At 43.6% G+C, this 18363-nt stretch overlaps 1 protein-coding gene across 3 annotated transcripts; it reads right to left on the bottom strand.

Moving 5' to 3' along the window:
* Positions 1-542: 542 nt before the first annotated feature.
* Positions 543-17786, bottom strand: LOC6589487 (homeotic protein female sterile). Of its 3 annotated transcripts, none has more exons than XM_026988667.1 (3): positions 17629-17786; positions 11650-12718; positions 543-3163 (listed from the first exon to the last, which is right to left on the bottom strand). In XM_026988667.1, the coding sequence occupies exons 2-3, from the start codon at positions 12454-12456 to the stop codon at positions 1817-1819; spliced, it is 2154 nt and encodes a 717-aa protein (XP_026844468.1). In that variant the 5' UTR covers positions 12457-12718; positions 17629-17786; the 3' UTR covers positions 543-1816. The 3 variants fall into 3 exon arrangements, with proteins under 3 accessions (XP_026844468.1, XP_026844467.1, XP_026844469.1); XM_026988666.1 differs by having other exon boundaries at positions 17652-17786; XM_026988668.1 differs by lacking the exons at positions 11650-12718; positions 17629-17786 and adding an exon at positions 4824-4914.
* Between the last annotated feature and the right edge of the window lie 577 nt (positions 17787-18363).

Below are 18363 nucleotides of genomic sequence, written 5' to 3'. Positions count from 1 at the left end.
CCACACATCGATGCCAAACAAATTCTTGCTAATTTTACAGACAATTAATTTATATATTGTATTGTATTTTTTTACACTTGACTTTTTGTTTTACGGTTTGGACTTTTTTGTTGTTGCTTTTTCACTAGACTAATGTAAAAACTACGGCTAAAAAAACGCAGCAACAGCAAAAGCCGGAGCTGCATTTCATCATCATCATCATAATCATCATCATCTCTATCTCTTTCTCTCATTTAGGTGACTAACTAATTTGCCCATATTTTTATTAGGTATACATTTATATATATAGTATTTGTAATTTATATAAATTAATTCAATGTTGTTTCTCTCTTCTTCTCTTCTCTTCTTTCTTTCTCCTTTTTCTTTTTTTTTTCTGCTCGCTCTGCTTTGCATACAAAAATAAAAACTACTTAAATATTATGCAAAAATCATTACGACCTACGAAAAAATTTACGATAAAACATAAACGGAAAAAAAAATAATTAAAATACATTTCCTTTTACAACAATATTTATAATAGTGTATTTTTTGTTTTACTTTAGTTTCCATTGGTTTTTTCTTCTTTTTTTTTATATATCTTATTTGTTGATTTTTTCATTCTTCAACAAACTAGTGACGACAAATATTTGTATAACATAAGGTAAAAATTATTTTGTGGTATTTTTCTGTTGGTTGGTTTCAGTTTTTTGTTGTTGTTGTTGTTGGGTTTTGGATTGCTGTGTTCTGCGACGACCAGACTTATGTGACTAACGAAACATTTCTGTTTCAAAATAAGGTACAATGATATACACTATATATATATATATATATATAGTTTCCATTTACATATACATACATACATACATATATCCATAGACAGATACATGTATACATAGGTGTTTAATATAGGTTTTACAAGTGCCTTTCTGCATCAATCAGCTCTTTCGGAACATGAGTTTTCCTTTTTAGTAATTCCCCTTCCTTGTCTTTCTCTTAGAGCGAGGTGTATGTCGGTAGGGGTTCGGCTCTGGTAGCTGCCTAGAAGTGGACGAGCGAGTGTGTGTGACCCAAGAATCTAGCTATAAACATGGCAAAATGCTTTACAGGATCTGTTCCGTTCCTCCCGTCAGCCCCCGTCAGGGGCGTTCTCTTCGTCTTTCTATGGTCTATGTAAAAGTGTATTTCATGTGTAATACTGAGATTCTGCTAGCTAGATGTCTCAGGTATATGCGCGCCCCACCTACCGTTTCCCCGATCCACTCTAACCCTCTCTAAACTATTATACGATCTATGTATTTTATGTATTTCGTTATTTAATATTGAAGCACAAACATAAAAAAATATAAAAAAATAAACAACTATTGTTTTTGCAGCCCCCCAAGAACCGAATAGAAAGTAACTTTGGTTTGTGTTTCATTTGCTTATTGTTTTGTTTCGCGTCTCCCTCTCGTGTAAGTACCTTTTCTCTAACCTTTCTATAGCTTTCCCCTAAGTAACGCTGCCCCTCGTCTCGTCCTTTGTACAAGTGGTGTGTGACCCCCTTCGATTCGTGGGGGAATCCTGGCGCAGAACTAAAAATAAATTGTACTGTTTTTGTATTTTGTTTGTTGTTGTTTGTTGGTTGTTTGTTGGTTTGCTTTGACTATTTCTTTATAAATGGAATTTCGTTGCATTTATTTGCCATGCCCCGCCCCGCCGTGCCGTAGCCCAGGCCCAGACCGAGACCGAGACCCAGGCCCATCATCGGTGTCCCGCCCGTCGTCCCAGTCCCAGTCCCAGTCCCAGCCCCAGCTGTTGTACTCGTCGTCGCGGTCGTCCACTTCTTGAGGCGCCACTGTCACTTGGGCAGGATCCGTGCCGTGCGCTCCAGCTCGTTGAACTGTCCGTAGTAGAGGACCTCGCTGATCAGCTTCTCGGCAATGATCCGCTGGGTGCGGTCCATCGTCCGCAGCTTCATCGACACATTGGAGCCCACGAAATCGCAGTCGTCGCGGCTCAGGCTTTCCGCATAGAAGGCGGTGGCTGCCGCCGCTGCCGCTGCCGCCGAGCTGGCATCCTGGGCCGAAACACTGCTCTTAACGTGGCCTGGACTGGCGGCCGATTCAGTGGCCTCATCGTTGTCCGCCTCCTCGCCGTCGGACATGCTCTCCCGAGAGCTGAGCAGAGAGTTCATCAGCATATGGCCGGCGGCACTGGAGGCAGCCGTCAGCTTCCTCATGTTCAGGGGCATGGCTGTCGCCGAGGTGGTGGTGCCGCTGCGTGGCGGCAGGACGAAGGCTCCGAAGTTGGCCTTGGCCTGGGCCGCCACCCGCAGGTCCTGGGCCATGTCCAGCGGCAGGCGGCTCTCCTCGCCCGCCGAACTGTAGGAACGATGCGATTCGAGGGCTGGTGGAGCGACGGCTCCCGTCACGGCGCCACCCACGGGCTGGCCATGAAAGTAGTCCACCATCTCTTGCTTGATGTCCAGCTCATCCGAATGATGGCCATGGTGCGGATGGTGTGGATGGGACTGCTGGGAGGCCTGCTGCTGCTGCTGCTGCTGCTGTTGCTGCTGCTGCAGATGGTGCGGATGTACGTGCGGATGGAGGAGCTGCTCGTGCGCCTGGCGGGGCGTGGAGGCTCTTACCGCCGCCGGACTGGATAGCAGATGATTCTTGTGCGCCTCGTGCATATTGGTGTTGGGTATGGGACTGGATCCCGCTTCGCTCAAGGGCCCCCGCTCTGCGGGATCGCTACCGGGATCGTTGGCGTCTCGACTGCTGCCTCCTCCTCCTCCTCCGCCGGGGCCACCTCCAGGTCCCCCACTTGTCGCGGACTGAGGTGACCGGCGTTCCACTTTGGCCGCCAGTTGCCCCAGCGCTGCCGCCGCCGCTGCATCCTCCTTGTTGTTGTTGTCCTCGTTGTCGGAGGTGTCCATGGTTTTGTGGGGACTCGGCTGGAATTCGCTGCTGCTGCTACCCGGCCCGCCGCCAGCATAGGGGGTACCCGCATTTCCGTACGCCATGGGCAAGGGTACTCTCAGTTGCTGCTGCTGCTGCTGGGATGCAGACCCCACTCCTCCTCCGGCACTGCCACCACGATCGCTGCCCGCGGACCCTGATATCGGCGGCGAGTACTGGCCCGCCGTATTCCAGCTGTCCAGCGTCTGGCTGTTCGCTATCAGCATGGGTATGTTGAGGCCCATCTGCAGGAGAGAAAAAAGACAAGCAAAACTTTCAGATAAGAGCTTTTCAATCGCGCGTCGCGTTCCAAAGGTTCCTCCCCGTCATCGTCATCGTGACGCCGTCTAAAAAGGTTTGCCCCATACGCGATAAGAACCCTAGACCCAGACCTACTTAAGAATCAAAGACCCCACCATAAAGATTTACTCAATGAAAATGAGTTTGGAAAATCCAACAAAAAAGAAAAAAATAAGAGTCCAAGGATATATATATATATATGTATAAAAAGTAGATCTCATTTATATTTAAGTATATTTTATGGTTCTGTTACACGTGTCGCGCGTCATACAACAGCGCTTATCGGTGGAAGTGTTCTACGCATTACAAGCCTTAGCATTGCACGTCAATGTCCCAATAATTCTCTTCGCTTTTACAGTATTTGCTAAATAAATGAGTGAAAGAATACCCCTCTTAAAAGATAGATCCCCCGTTCTAGTAATCATAAAGAATATTCTGTTTCTCTTTGTTGTGATATACGACAGATGTTTTATCTTCATTCGTTATCTTCCTTTGCGAAGAGGAGTTGATAATATACTCGAAAGTATGTCGAAGGTTGAATCTAATAAATTCTTGAGATTGCAAGAAGCACAAGTCTTGAAAAATCTACTATAACGATGACAGCATTCACATGAATGAGAAATTAATGAATCATGTTGGCTTCAACAAAAAAAAAAACTGCATTTCATTGAAGTTTCAGTTTGAGGAATATTTTTTGTACTGATAAGAGCTTTGAGGAAATTTCAACAAAAAAAATCTCCCTCTTGAGAGTGATGGATGTATTCATCCTATCTTATCTATTAACCTCCTCAGAATTTACCATAATCTTTCACACGCCGCTAGTCCTAATATCACATTCATTTGCATACAATATTCCATTCCATTCCATTAAAATTAATTAATTATATTTCAAATTCGATTTGCATTTTGCATAAAAATCTTTACCGTTGGGAACCCCAAGAATACAGCACTGATGTCTGTGGAATTGTTTATATCCGAATCAGGAATAATTATTTGGAAATTCTTATTGTTTTTGTCGGAACATTCCAATGTCGGTCAAAAGCCTCTCTCCTAATGTGGCTTTTTTTATACTCATTGATCTGCTAATTCTCTGGGCAAAAAGAACGAAGATCGAAGTGCTATATACCCTTGTCGAGAGATCGATGGATCCAAAATGTTTCTGAGATTTGTAGCTATGTAGCTTTTTCGTTTGTTATTTATCATTTAATCAAATAGTCACCATTCTCTTTTCTAAAATAATCATACCTTCCCTCAGCAAAGGGTATACAACCAGAGCAGGAGAAACAGAGAGGGATGGCGACCAAAAAAAATTATGATAATAATGAAAAATAAATAATAATTTGACCACATTTGGAATCGTGTTTGGGATTTGTTGTTAAGTTTCTTTGTTTTTGTTGGTCGGATAAATATGAGAAACACACGAAGCGATCAAAACAAATTAGCAGACACACGCAGCCGCACACACACACGGCGCGACAGAAGTGGGTGAAAAAGAGAGAGCAAGAGAGTCGCGCAAGGTGCCAAAGTGCACGAACCTTCTCCAGGCCCGAACTCTGAAGCTTGCCCCCCTGCCCCCCCCCCCCCCCCCCCTCGCCAAAGGCTTACGTTTGCTGTTGCTCCTTCCACGGGGACTCTGGACGGACGGCTGATATTCGTATTGCTGCTCTGATAATGCATGTTTCTTTTATCTGAGATTTCTGATATTTAATATATTCCGATGAAACGTTTCTGAATGTTTACACTTGTTTTTTTATGTTGTTGCTGCCGCCGCCGCAACGAAAACGCGACTCGAACTCGTAATATTTTTTCGGTCCGAAATTATTCTAGCGGCGTAGTAAAAATTTCACGGGAGAGAGGAACGATTCTAAAGAGCGTTCAACTCTTAAGAGCAGCACTTGTTGCGCTTGAGAGAGGGAGAGAGAGAGATAGAGAGAGAGCGAAACTTAACGGTTTCTTTGATCTGATAAAACGAGATAATGTTGTTGCTGTTCTCTTTGCAAGGCAGACATTTCTGCCAAAGTCGGCATTTATTTGTTCAGGAGTTGGTTTTCAAAAAACAACAAGAGCATAATCATCATTAGCTTTCCAAAACCCCAGGAGAACATCATCATTAGTTTGCGTAAAACCAAAGAGATTACAGGTGAGCCTTAGATGGGGGGGCAAAGAGTACGCGAATAGTTGAAAGAGCACGTGCCAGCCGTCTGCGCTTTTTGCTAAGAGAGAGGAGAGCCGAGTATCGGCATCGAGAGAGCTTTCATTAATGACATTAGCATTAACCTACCCCACGTTTGGGACCGCCGCACAAAACAAAAACGCCGAGAGGCACAACTACAAAAACAGTTTTAATGTGGTCAACGATCAGCTCTCTCTCTCTCTCTCTGTCGCCCTACGACTAGCGCTATCTCTGTCTGTCTGTCTGCGTGCGATCTCTTTGATTTTGAGCTCCCCTTCTTCTGCTTCTCCTTCTGCTGTCTACGCTTGTAGCGTCCAGAACTTTCCATCAAAAGCATTGACAAAAAAAAACCCGAGAAGAAGTTTGTGCTTTATAAAGAATTGTGGATGCTCTTTAAAGCGGAATTAATGATCTCAAACCAAGCCGAAGGAAACCAGGGTCAAAGCTGGACTGTAAAAGTAATTAAAATAGCAATTATAATTACCTAAAAATTGTTTCGAATTCCCTTACTTCCATAAATGATTATCGCAACTTTTTAATATTTCGAGATTCGTTTAATTGTTTTTTTCTCTCTTTAAAACACACACACACGCTCAGAAAACTCATTCATAATTTTGTTTGTTAGGGAATCGTAAATAACAGTTGAACATTTCGTGTTGTTTTTCCCAGCGTTGCTGTTTTTAGGTTGTGCCTCTCACACACCCGGCCCCCCACCATCACAAGCCAACCATCTTTCCCCCCGCCCTACAATCAACCATCATCATCCGTCTCGCTTCCTCTGCCACTATCTCTGCCTCACACAATTGTTGTTATTATTGTTGCAGCTGCTTTTGTTGTTTACGCATTCAGAGCAGAGCGTGTATTTGTGTGCCTGTGTGTGTGTGTGTGTGTGTGTGTGTGTGTGTGCGTGTTTGCATGTCTGTATTATTATTTTGTTAAGGCAAATAAAATAAAAACAGACAAGAGAATGAACTCGCTCTCACTCGCTCTTCCCTCTATCTCTCTCGCGCCCGCTCTCTTTCTATGTGTGTGTGTGTGTGTGTTTGTGTGCAACTGAAAAATGTAAACAAACTGATTATCATCCAATCCAATGAATAAATAATACACTACACAAACTACGCGTCGTCGTCCATCGTCATCGCCATCGCCATCGTCGTCGTCGTCGTCGTCACTGCGTTCCTCTGTTCTGTACTCCTTTTGACTCGAGACAAAGTGCATTAATAAGAAGGTAGGGTGCCGCTCTTTATACCTATTCTTTCGCGCTATTTGCATGGTCCTTCTTATCAATATATCTCGTCACTGCCCCCCTCCACCCATCACAATTGTCGCAAGCTCTGCCTCCCCTCCCCTCCCCTCCCTGGGTACTGCTTCTGCTCACGCAAATGTTTTTGAAGTACGATGGCGATATTTTCACAAAAGCGCACACACAGCAGCAACACCAACAACAACAACAGAAGTAAACAGTAAATGCTACACTAACATTAATGAAAACTGCCATGAAAACCGCAAGCGCAAGCGCCCACCCCCCTGTCGGCATGGGGGGGGGGGGGGGAGTCGTAAAATTAACAGTGGAACAAATAGCAAACGAAACTGCATGTGGGGTGCACCTGGCGGTGTTTTAGGGCTGTCAACTCCTCTTAGAGATGTAATGCAATCCCGCTGAAAGCTTTCCTTAAACAGAGCCAGTTATTGTGTGTTTCCAGAGAAAGTTTCAATATTCTTCTTATAAATTCCTCATATTATTCTGTCATAGAATGTATGCAGCGCCCTATATCTTTGAGCTATACAATAGCTTTCTCTCAATACCTTTGAAATGCTATAATTTCGATCAAGTATCAATTAATTTCTTCACTTATGTATTTTCTCTCACAAACACCTTCACCTACATTGTTCTCCGATGTTGCGCTCCCCTTCTAACCATTTAAGCCGGCTTTAAGCATATGCCCGTCCCTCTCACACGATTGAACTTTACAAAAATATTGTAAACAACCAAATTCTTGCATAACTTTCTACAATGACAGCCGAAAAACAACAACGAAAAGACTCCCCCCATGCTAATCATCACCATTGTAATCATCATCAACGTGAAACCAAAAAACTTCCATGCGCTGCGCCGCAGCGCAGCTCTAACGCTGCCCGTCTGCCGTTGCAGCGCTGCTGCGGCGGGCTCTAAACAACTTTGCAATGAATGAGTAAACAAAAACAAACGCCGACTTCGCGGCCAGCGTCGACTGCAGTTGACTGCAGTTGGCGGCTTTTACTACTGCTGCTGCTGCTGCTGCTGCTCTCGAAGCTAAGGCTGCCCTCTCCCTCTCCCACTGCTGCTGCTCTCTGCTTCTGGTTGATGTTCCAAGGTCTCTTTACACAAGGTGGAGTATTTCCGCTCACCGAGTAGCCTAATTTCTCGAGCCACACTGTCGCACGCGTTCTGTGAGAAGACTCTCTGGTACACCCTCACCTTGTAATAGTACACCTTTCTTACTCCTACTTCTGCCGCTGCTTCTGCTGCTTACTCCTTGGCCCCCTCTTCCATTCCCACTACTGCTGCCGCTGTTGCTGCTTATTTGCCTTGCACTTTTCATTCCGCCACCGCACACCCAAGCGCCGCAGGGGGCTATGCAAAGAGGAGAGGTATGGTGTGCTATAGGCCAGAGTGGGAGAGAAAATAAAACAACGCGAATTACAGCAGCAACAACAAGTGCATAATATTCCTGCTGCTACTCCAGCAACAATAGGAAGCACAAACAACAAAGAGCGCGATGGAGTGAGAGAGTGCGGGTGGGGGGGGTGGGGGTGGGGTTGGGCAGAGTGCAAGGCAATGCGTGAGGCGCGTCGTCGCGCTACTGGCTAGCCACAACATAGCGGGACCAAAACAGCAACAAGAAACGAAAACTACCTTCGGACGACGAACCAGTTGATACCCTTACACAAAGCAGGCTCAGGACTACATGTCAGCATCATATACTGTACGGATTTACTGGATACACAGTAATTAACAAATTTCTTGTATTTTTGCCACAAAATGTCCATCGCAAAGAGACCGAAGACCTCCCAGATGGCGCCGAGTGTTCGCAGAAATGAGGCTAGCCGTCGAGTCAATCAGTTTAATGTCAGAGCGGCCAAGTGGCGCAAGGTGGAGCGAAACAAGTACCTTACTGAGGTCTTTGAGGCCTTCATAAACGATACGCCCGAGCCAAGGGAAAAGCTCTCAAAATTCTGTGATACCAAACTATCCCAATAGGTCAAACATGTTTTTCTAGAATGTACTACAAAATTGAGAAATTCATATAAAATCTCCCCAAAAATACTTCCGTCTCTTCGTTTCAAATAGTAATCAACTCTCGAAAAAGGGTATAGAAACAACGGCGTTGTACTCTTCAGCTCCTTCTTCTCTCCTTCTCTTCTTCTTGTTAGTTTCTGTCTTGAGGAAAATACCGCAGAGCAAAACAATTGCAAAATATGAACAAAAATACATAACAATGAGAAAAGCGGGGTGGCGGGGTGGTGGGGCGTGGGGCGGTAGACTGGAAGCGGGAGTGGGCTGATATGGGTGGCATTGGCCGCTAGTGGGCGGTGGGCATGGCTATGGGCGTCATGCCTGCACACGCAAATAATAATGACGCAAAAGCAGCGAAAAAAACACGAGACAGAGGCTAAAAACCAAAAAAGAGAACAACGGTAAAATGACAGCCACAATTACAACAAAAACTGCAAGCCAGGGACGGCCTGGGAACGGAGAGGGGTGCGAGGAGAGGAGGTGTAGCCTGTGGGTGGTAATACGAGGGGTGATAAGAGAGGTCGGGTCGCGCTGGGTGGCGGTAAATGGGATGCAAACGGATGTCAAAATTGAGCATAACAAATGGGGTATTCAGGGCAATGATTTAATTCCAATATTTACACTATTTACAGATAGATATAACGAGTGAAGGAGGAATGAAAGCTGTTTACAGAAATGTCTATAACTAATAGAAATATACTGGACCATCGATAAATTATCTTTCATAATGGAATGGGATTAACCTATTAACTTATGATCTTCTTAATGATCGAATAAATACATTTGTCAATGGCTTGTTTAACCCTTTATTATCATTAATTCTGGTATCACAATAACGAACGTGTAGACTTCAATTACTGCTAAAAACAAGATATATTGCGACCCACTGATAATGATATTTCCTTCCATATTACTTTTTCATTTCTTTGACAAATTCTAGCCAACAATCCGTGTGGTCACACTATTCGCTTTTGTGCTCAAGCTATTTGTCTAGTCATAAATGTCAAAATACGTTACAGGACAACACGGAAAACAATAGGTGACATGACTTGAACAAACAAGTTGCATGCCACAGAAACCTACACCCCACCCGCCCCACACACCTTCTCACTCCTTTTGTCACTCCCACACCTATTCGTTATGCGTCCTTTATTTTACCACGAAAGACCCCCTCAGCCCACCAAGCCCTCTCCCTTCCTGCCAAAAGTCCAGGCGCCAAGTTTCATATTATTTTGCTCACAGAAATTTCATTTATTTTCTAGGAACAACAGCAAAAAGCGAATGAAAACACCCAGAGAGACAGAGCGAGGGCAGCAGCAGCAGCAGCAACAACAACAACGTTGACGCACCGTACTCCTCTTTCCCGCTCTCTCTCTCTTTCGCACTCTTTCCGACTGGCATTTTGTTTTGATAAGTCTGACAAACAACAGCAGCAAAGAAGGACAACAACAACAAAAGCAACAGCAAAACAACAGTAACCAAGAACAAGTGAAAAAACTAAAGGGAGACAGAGAGACTGAGAGAGAGAGAGAGAGAGAGAGAGAGAGCGCGCCAAGTAAAAACAAAAGCTTCCAACGAATCACGGCAGACAGAGATAGAGCATATCAAAGAGAGACAGAGTGAGCGAGAGGCAAAGTGGAGCGGTAGAAACGTCCACAAAACAAAAACATCACTACAGCAACAACTAAAGCAGCCAGAAAGGAAAGCTAGCTCAAGGGGTCGAGGCCAATGATACCCCCTAAAGAGCCATTACATTCAACCAAATTCATATGGAATAATCCTCAGATTTTGATGTTGGTCCAAGGAAACTTTCCTTTCGGTTAGATTTGTTTTATGCTTTACCAACCTCTTAACAAAACATCATACCCTCTAACGGTGCCCGAAAAAAAAAGCAACGGCAAGTGTGCCTGCGTCGCAGCGCATTCTCGAAAAACATTTCGCGGTGCAAAACAAACATTTCATCATACAAAAAAAACAACATGATATACGAAGGGAGGGGAGGAGAGAGCGGAACAGAGCAAACGGCGACGAAATGTCAGGGCCCCCACACACCCCCCTCAACGAGACTGCTGGCCTGGCGCGACAAGGCAAATAACAGACACACACAGTCCAGAGAGAGCAAGAGCGAGAGCGAGAGAGAGACACAAATTCGTGTAGCTGCGGTCGAGGAACGCACACACACCGTCGCAAATTTCTAAGAAAAATTTATGCGTAAAATTTTAATTCTGTTTTGATCGTCAACAACAAAAAAGCACACACACAAGCGGCCACGAAAGCAGAGCCGAGCGTCAGAGAGAGAGAGACAAAACCACACACAGCAAAGCACAACTCAGAGAGAGTGAGAGTTAAAGCTGGTTACGCTCTGCTCTCCCTGCACGAAAACAGCAAGTCACTCGCGCACATGTTTGATTGGTTCGTGCTCTCTCTCTCCAGCTCTGCTGCTGCTGCTGCTTCTGGCGTGTGTGTGCGTTCGCTCCTCTCATTCTGCTAGCTTTTTCCGCTTGTTTTGATTTGAAATTAACACTAGAAAACGTTTTCCCGATTTGTGGTGTGGCAAAAAAATCTCACTTGATAAGAGTTCAATTTACTACTTGTATAATGCTTAAATTGTTGCTAAGCGATAGATAAATCTGCCACACGTGCTTTGGAGGCAAATCAAATAAATAAGTGGTCTTCCAACAAACTGCAGGTCATCTTTTTTAAGACCAGGTTTAATAAAATCAGAATGAGGCAACAGAAATGTTGATATCACGGACAGAAATAAAGAAAATGCTCAATTTCGTCACGAAATCAAATCAACCCAACAAATACTTGTTGCTAACCGAAATATCATACACCCCTGTCCTCCGAGGGGCAATTCCCGCTAATCAAACACAGTGAGGTGACATTGACCACTCTGGGGTTAAGCCCCCAACACTTGTTTGCCGTCTGTCTGTTTTGGCGATTACGCATTTGGGTTATTTTCTGGCCCGCTTACTCACCGCTCCGAAGTATTTCAGCTCTTTGGTCTTGATGCGTCTGTGCTGCATGGCGGGCTGTGTTGTTCCTCCCATTCCGGGGGCTCCCCCATTGCCCGCTGCTGCAATGGTGCTGCTCTCGTAGGCAGCCGCTGCCGCTGCAGCCAGTCCATTGAGCCCATTGTGGTTGGCTGCTGCGGCCGCCGAGGTGGCAACAGGATTGGCCACAATGTTGCTGCCGGCGCTGGTCAGGACACCTCCGACGGGGCCACCGCCCACGCCACCACTGAGGCTGCCGCCGCCGGCCTCCATGAAATCGAACCGCTTGAAGGCGTACCACTTGGACGGATTGGGCTGGATGCCCTGGTAGATTTTCACAAACATTTTATGCTTCTCGCGCCGGTACTGGGTGAGCAGGACGTTCATCTTGCGCTCCACCTCGGCCTTGCTGCAGCCGAAGCGTTCGGCGATTTCCGACCAGGCCCGGAAACGGCACAGCTTGTCCTTGTACTTGGGATCGGCCCGGTTCCAGAGCTCCGTGTGACAGCGATACTGTTCGATGAGCTCCAGGGCATCGTCGTTGGTCCATTCCATGATTTTGGGCGAAATATTGCCAGCTGTATTTCCCGCGTTACCTCCTCCACTTCCGAGTCCTGTCCCGCTGCCCACACCCACCACTATCGCTGGCTGGCTGCTGTAGCTGGGCAGTGGGATTATGTGGGGCTGCTGGCTATGATGGTGGTGCTGATGCAGGTGGTGCGGGTGGGTGTGGTGCGTATTGTGGGCGGCTGCTGCTGCTGCGGCTACAACGCTGGCCGGATTGAAGTTCATTTGCTGTTTCGCTCACTCGGTGGGGTGTACAGTGTGTCTGTGTGTGTGTGTGGTGGCTTGTGGTGTTGTAACGCTGAGCTTTATGTTGCACTTCTGGCCCGCTATCACTCACTAGTTGTCTCGCTCTCTCTCTCACTTGTTCTGTTTCTTTTCTCTCAGGGAATGTCGCGCGAAATGCACTCAATCAACATCGTCTTCTGTTCGTCTGTCGACTGTGTCTCATTCTCTTTCATTTAGCACTTTTCTTCTGCTTGGCAAATAACTGTGAAGAGAAAAGGAACAAATAAACGTTTTTTAGTATTTTTATAGTATTTTTAGAGCATTGATTGGATATTTAAGTATTTTGGCTGGTCGAAATTTTTTGATATAAAAGTAATTTAGTATACTTTGAAAATTTGTGGTATTTTTTCAAATCAATCTCCGTCTAAAACAGAAATTCTAAGAAATATAGAAACACATTTTTATAATTTTGTGCCTGCCTTTACAGCTTTTGGTATTTAAATACTGAATCTTGAGGGCGGACACCTGTGGTTCTAGCAACAGTGGTGTCCCAAGGAATATCTCCGTCTAAACACAGATTGTAATGATATAGGGGTTCAGCAGTGGCCCTCCATACTGCCTTTGGCATTTGAATATTTTCCTCTACCCCCTCAGCACGTAGATCTGACGTTTATCGTTGTCTGGCTTTGTCACAGTGTTTTCCCGTGATTGGAACAATCCGGCCCTGACTTAAATGATAGCCGTGACTCACTCAATCACGCACACGCTCTCATGCAGCGCCACCGGGCACTCAAAGCATATTCAGCGAAACTGTTTACGGCCAAATACGTGTGCAATCCAACGATCGGGGCTGGTCATTCGGACCCACTTCTGTTAGCTCTGTTATTCGTGTGGCCCGGCCGCCACTCCACCCGGCAAACATCGGCTATGAGTAGAGGTGTTAATCAGAAATAGGAAATTTTCATGCCAACAACTAAGCATGGCAAAAAAGCAAACCCCTTCATAGAGACTCGTGTACTCATCGTCATTATTAGCCAACTGAAAGGGGTCTCTCTCTCTCCCTCTCTCTCACTCTCTGTTCGGTGGCAGTAAACTTGTTAATTGCTGGGGATTTTTATTTGATTTGGCATATAATTGATAAATTGAAAGTCCATTGCGAAAAGTCAACCGACATTTTTCCAGACCTTTACGAGTATGCGGAATGTACGAAAGGGGAACTAATCTAAATATTTTAACGACATTTAGTGCAGTGCCAAAGCTGTAAAACAGTTGTGGGCATGCTCTTAATATTTTAGAGCGCAAATAAATTAATTGGAATTAAGTTTCTTAGAAAGAAAATGTTATAGAAGGAATTAAAGATCAACAGATCTTGATTATGCGACAGTAAAGCATCGATTGCTTTGATAAAGAATCGATTAGATGTTTGAAACTTCCTACAACCTTTAAATGGTTTATTTTTGTAGTGACTTAACTGATTTCATAACGAACCCCTCTGATGTTTGATTGCAATAGACATTTAATAATACTGTAATGACAATTCTAATCTGATTCTTTGCCCCATTCGCACTCGAATCGTTTTTCTGTGGTTAAAAATAAACTTTACTCTCGACCTTATCCCGAAACATGTTTAGAGAAGATAAGGCCCCGTGGATGTTATCTTCGCTTGCATCTGATGATGAAATAGCTGTGACGTAGATTTATCAGCTATGTTTGCTCATGATATTCCCCGTGCTCGTGGCTCAGGAAATTCCATAACCTGTTTTCTGGAATCTTATCCCCAAATGGAAAATCCGAGTCCAAGTCCGACTCTGATATTGCGTTGTTTCAAACCAAATCGATTTCGCATCATTAACGAAACCCAATCTGAACTTTAGATGATCGACATTTGTAATCTACTTGAACAAAAAGCAACAAAAGCAAAAATCAAAAATCCAAAACATGCTTTCCCATTCAGAAATTCCGTATAAAATCAGCAAGCAATTTTTTAATCAGTTTACTAAACACGTCATCGCCAAAGTGCCTGCCTAGGTCAGTGGCACTTAGTATAGTATGCCCCGCGATCGTACATATATTATATAGTACATTCGTTGGGTTAGTTTTTGTTCTATATAGAAGCGAGTCCACGGCGCATGATGTAGCAGTTTTTCTTAAAACAGATTTCGGTATTAACATTTTGACATACACAACGTTTATAGTCGGGGGAAAATGTCGCAATTTGTACAAAATGCCTGGCGACCAAGAAATTTCTGTTAAGAAAAAGCGCGTGTGTGTGTGTAAATGTCACAAGTCAACAACAAAAGCAAGTAAGAATGATCGAGTCGAGTGTGGAGACTACTATATACCTTTTACTGAGAGCAAAGAACAGAAGAAAATACGTTTTTGGCAGTACTTTCAAGAACATTTCCGGACGTTTTGATCCAGAAAGTTGTTCGAAACCTTTGAGATACTCTGCATAATTTAATTGAAAAATCACCCACAGAATATAATTATATATTATGTGAAGACGTGGCTTTATCTCGATTGGATAGGGACATAGAAAACTGGTAAAACAAAACCCATTCTGTGCGTGGATAATACAGAGGTTCTCTTGACGATACTGATGACTTTTTCAACATAAAAAATACTGAATTAACAGATTTTCCTGCTTGACTGCTGATCCTCTATAAGAATCTTCGTCGAGTAGGATATACCCTCTCTTCCTGCACGATTACCGATGGGTATGACAACTACAACGGCAAAACGATAACAACAAAGATGGCAAGGCGAACAGTGCTTGCTGTGCGCCTCGTCATTCACAATAGACGGAAGCGTAATTCGCACACATTCACACATAGACGACTGTACAGTGCACACCAGGGACGACACGTGCGCTTTCACTCGCACACACGGCCATGCTGCGCATTATACTATGCGGCATCCCGCTTTTACATCAATCTTTGTCGAACGTAGATTTTTGCTTCCTGGTCGCATTCGCAGTCCCAACGCAATTCGCTTTACGTTATTAGCACTTTTCGTAATAGATGTAACGTCTCTCTTTGTGCTTTAGTACATGATTTAGCACACCTAATTTTCCTTTAATAAATTGTTTAGTAATTGGCTCTCTCTCTCTCTCTCTCTCTCTCTCTCTTCCTCGGGCACAAATGTTCGAGAAGTACAATATTTCTTTGTGCGCAGATTGCGACGCTGCGCAAACAGCTGGATGAATCATAACGGTAAACACACACAAACTCGGTGGCACTGGGAGTGCAAAAGAGATGGCAGACACGAAGCTTATGAAAAAAACGTTAATTTGTTTTTTTTTTTTTTAGTTCAGTTTGCCGTTTGAATGTCTTGCGTGTATGGCTTTTTGTTTTGTTTGTGTTTTTTTTTTTTTGTATTTAGTTGTTTGCTTTGCTTTGGCTGTTTGCGCCACTTCTGCGTCAATTTTTAGACGCGACACATTTTGGTCTATTTTTAGAACTTGTTTTTTTACGCCACGCTGCCTTTTTACGCACTTTTTCCGCGCTCTCTCTCTCTATCTCTGATAGATTTTGTTTAAATTTTCAATTGAATTTCCCATTATTTGATGGATATTTTCCTAAATTTTGTTTTCCCCATTTCTGGTCGGTCTTTGGCCTCGTTTTATTTTTAAGTAGCACAGTTTTGAGGGATTTACTTGGAATTCTGCGGTCGATTTTTATATATGACCGTGCTTTTTTTTTGTATTCTTTTCGAATGTTGTTTACTGATTGCGTTTATAGATTTGGGTTTTTTTCGCTAAAATTTAATTTGCATGTCCGTGCCTGTCTTTTCGCTGTTTGATTCCCAAGAAAAGCGGGAGGCGCATGTGTTTGTGGCCAAAGGCGACGGCGCGACGTCCGGGGGCTTTTTAGCAAGAATTCGAAAATGTCACACATTTTATTGGACGACTTTTGTAATATGAATCACGGGAGTTTCAACAGGAAGTTCATTTTTTTTAAATAGTTCTCGGTGACATTCTCATTGGGATTTTAATTTATTTTAGTTATTGTACACTTGCACTTGTATCACATTCTGTTCACGTTTTTGTAAGCTTCTCCGCCCTTTGATTGATTATTTAATCTGATCTGTTCCACTGTAATATTACAAGTTAAATTGGATAATTTACGAGCTCTCAAAGGTTTTTGCACAACTTTAGGCACTTTTAAGATAGTTCTTATTTTAAGTTTTTAAACACACATTTTCTTGAATTATATTCCACTTATAGTTTTTCATTTCAGACCAAAATGGGGCTTTTTCTTACAGTATTTTAAAATTTTTTTGAACACTCCTCCCATTTGTATATTTTAAAGATTTCTTTGGGCACACACTCGCAACAACCATTTTGAATTCGCTTAAAACTGTTTCCAAAAAACCGAATCGCCAAACCGTTCATTTGCATAAAATCCATGTTATCCACAATTTAGTTTCTGTTTCGCCTTTTGTCTCCGGCTGATTTGTCATTTTCAGTGAAGATTTCGGCGGCAGGGGCAGACGAAGAAGAAGGCGACGAAGGAGAGAAACACCAAGAGGCCGACAAAAAACAAATGAAACAACGCAAAAAAGTAAACAACATAAAAAACCAACGAAAATTGAGCACAAAAAACTTAAAAATACATTTCAAGGCGTCAAATAAAAAACCAATTACAATCGAAACACACACATTTTCGAACAGATACGCACAATCCGTGAAAAACAATTTTGTAAAAAACTTTTGTGAAAATATGACTTTTTTTGGATTTTTCCAATTAATTGAAACCCATTTTTTTCAGACACAAAATGTAAGAAGAAATTCATATTCCTGTTTGTTTTTGGTATGTTTTCAATTTTGAATTGAGACACGCACTTTTGGGCACATTATTTATAAATAATTCTCTCTGAATCCCCAAGGTTTTTTTTTTGAGTACTTGTTTCTTTCTAAATCCAAAAATATTTTCTGTACTTCAAGTACTATTTTTGTATGGTATTTTTCGAAAAACATTTCCTTGTACTGTTTTAGCTGTGGCTTGTATTTGTTTTGCCGTTATTTGTTTAGCAAACACACAAACACAGCAGCAGCAGCAGCACAGCAGGAGGCAGAGTCATAGGCTTTTTCCATCTCACTTGCCAAAACAAACAGCCTCACACACACACACACACACACACACAGGCGCCCACAAATACGTAGATACGCACTTGCCTGTCCCGCCGATATTTACCGCTATATACACGCCGTGCCGCTGTTGCGCTTCTTTGGGCAAAAAATGATTCTAAACCGTTACGCGCGCGTATGTAAATGATAAGTTTTGTGGCGGCTCTTACGGTACCGTTACAACCGCTCGCGAGCAACGTCTGATAGCGTCTGTTTCACCGTCTGAGCTTTCCCGACAAACACCGACAAACTTATTGAAATCGATTTGTAAACGCACACAGGCAGCAGGCGGCGGCAGAGGCCGCTACGCTGACGTCTCTGCCGGCGGCGACAGCGTACAGTAAACAGTTGTTTCGTGGAAAAACAAAACGAACATCATAATGAAGTTCTCTTTTCGCCTGTTGTGAAATTCTACGGTGCTTTGTTTGTCATGCTTAAAGCGAACGAACGCGAGAGACAGAGAGCGAGCTAGCGCAAGAGCGTGAGCGAGCAGTGTGAGTGTGCGAGAGAGAGTGCGCGCCAAAAAAACACAAGTCCATTGTATATGAAAAAGAGGGTATGGAAATCCCTCCATTTGACTGACGTCAGGGAACATCACAGGTTTTTGATAGAAGTTTTCTGCTTCTACTTCGGCTTATATCTTAAATAGTGTATGGATTATTGAAAGGTATTCCACTTGGCCCACTATGAGAGTACAAATGCAACTAATGACCTGCCAACAGCTCCAACAAAATGCCACTGCAGATCGGGACCCGACCTTCCACTCAATATACCTTGCA

Source organism: Drosophila persimilis, unplaced genomic scaffold, assembly GCF_003286085.1.
Source record: "Drosophila persimilis strain 14011-0111.01,24,50 unplaced genomic scaffold, DperRS2 tig00000191-arrow-pilon, whole genome shotgun sequence".
In the NCBI taxonomy this organism is placed as follows: domain Eukaryota; kingdom Metazoa; phylum Arthropoda; class Insecta; order Diptera; family Drosophilidae; genus Drosophila; species Drosophila persimilis.
The sequence above is the reverse complement of the archived record's forward strand: the minus strand, read 5'-3'. Positions and strand labels throughout refer to the sequence as shown.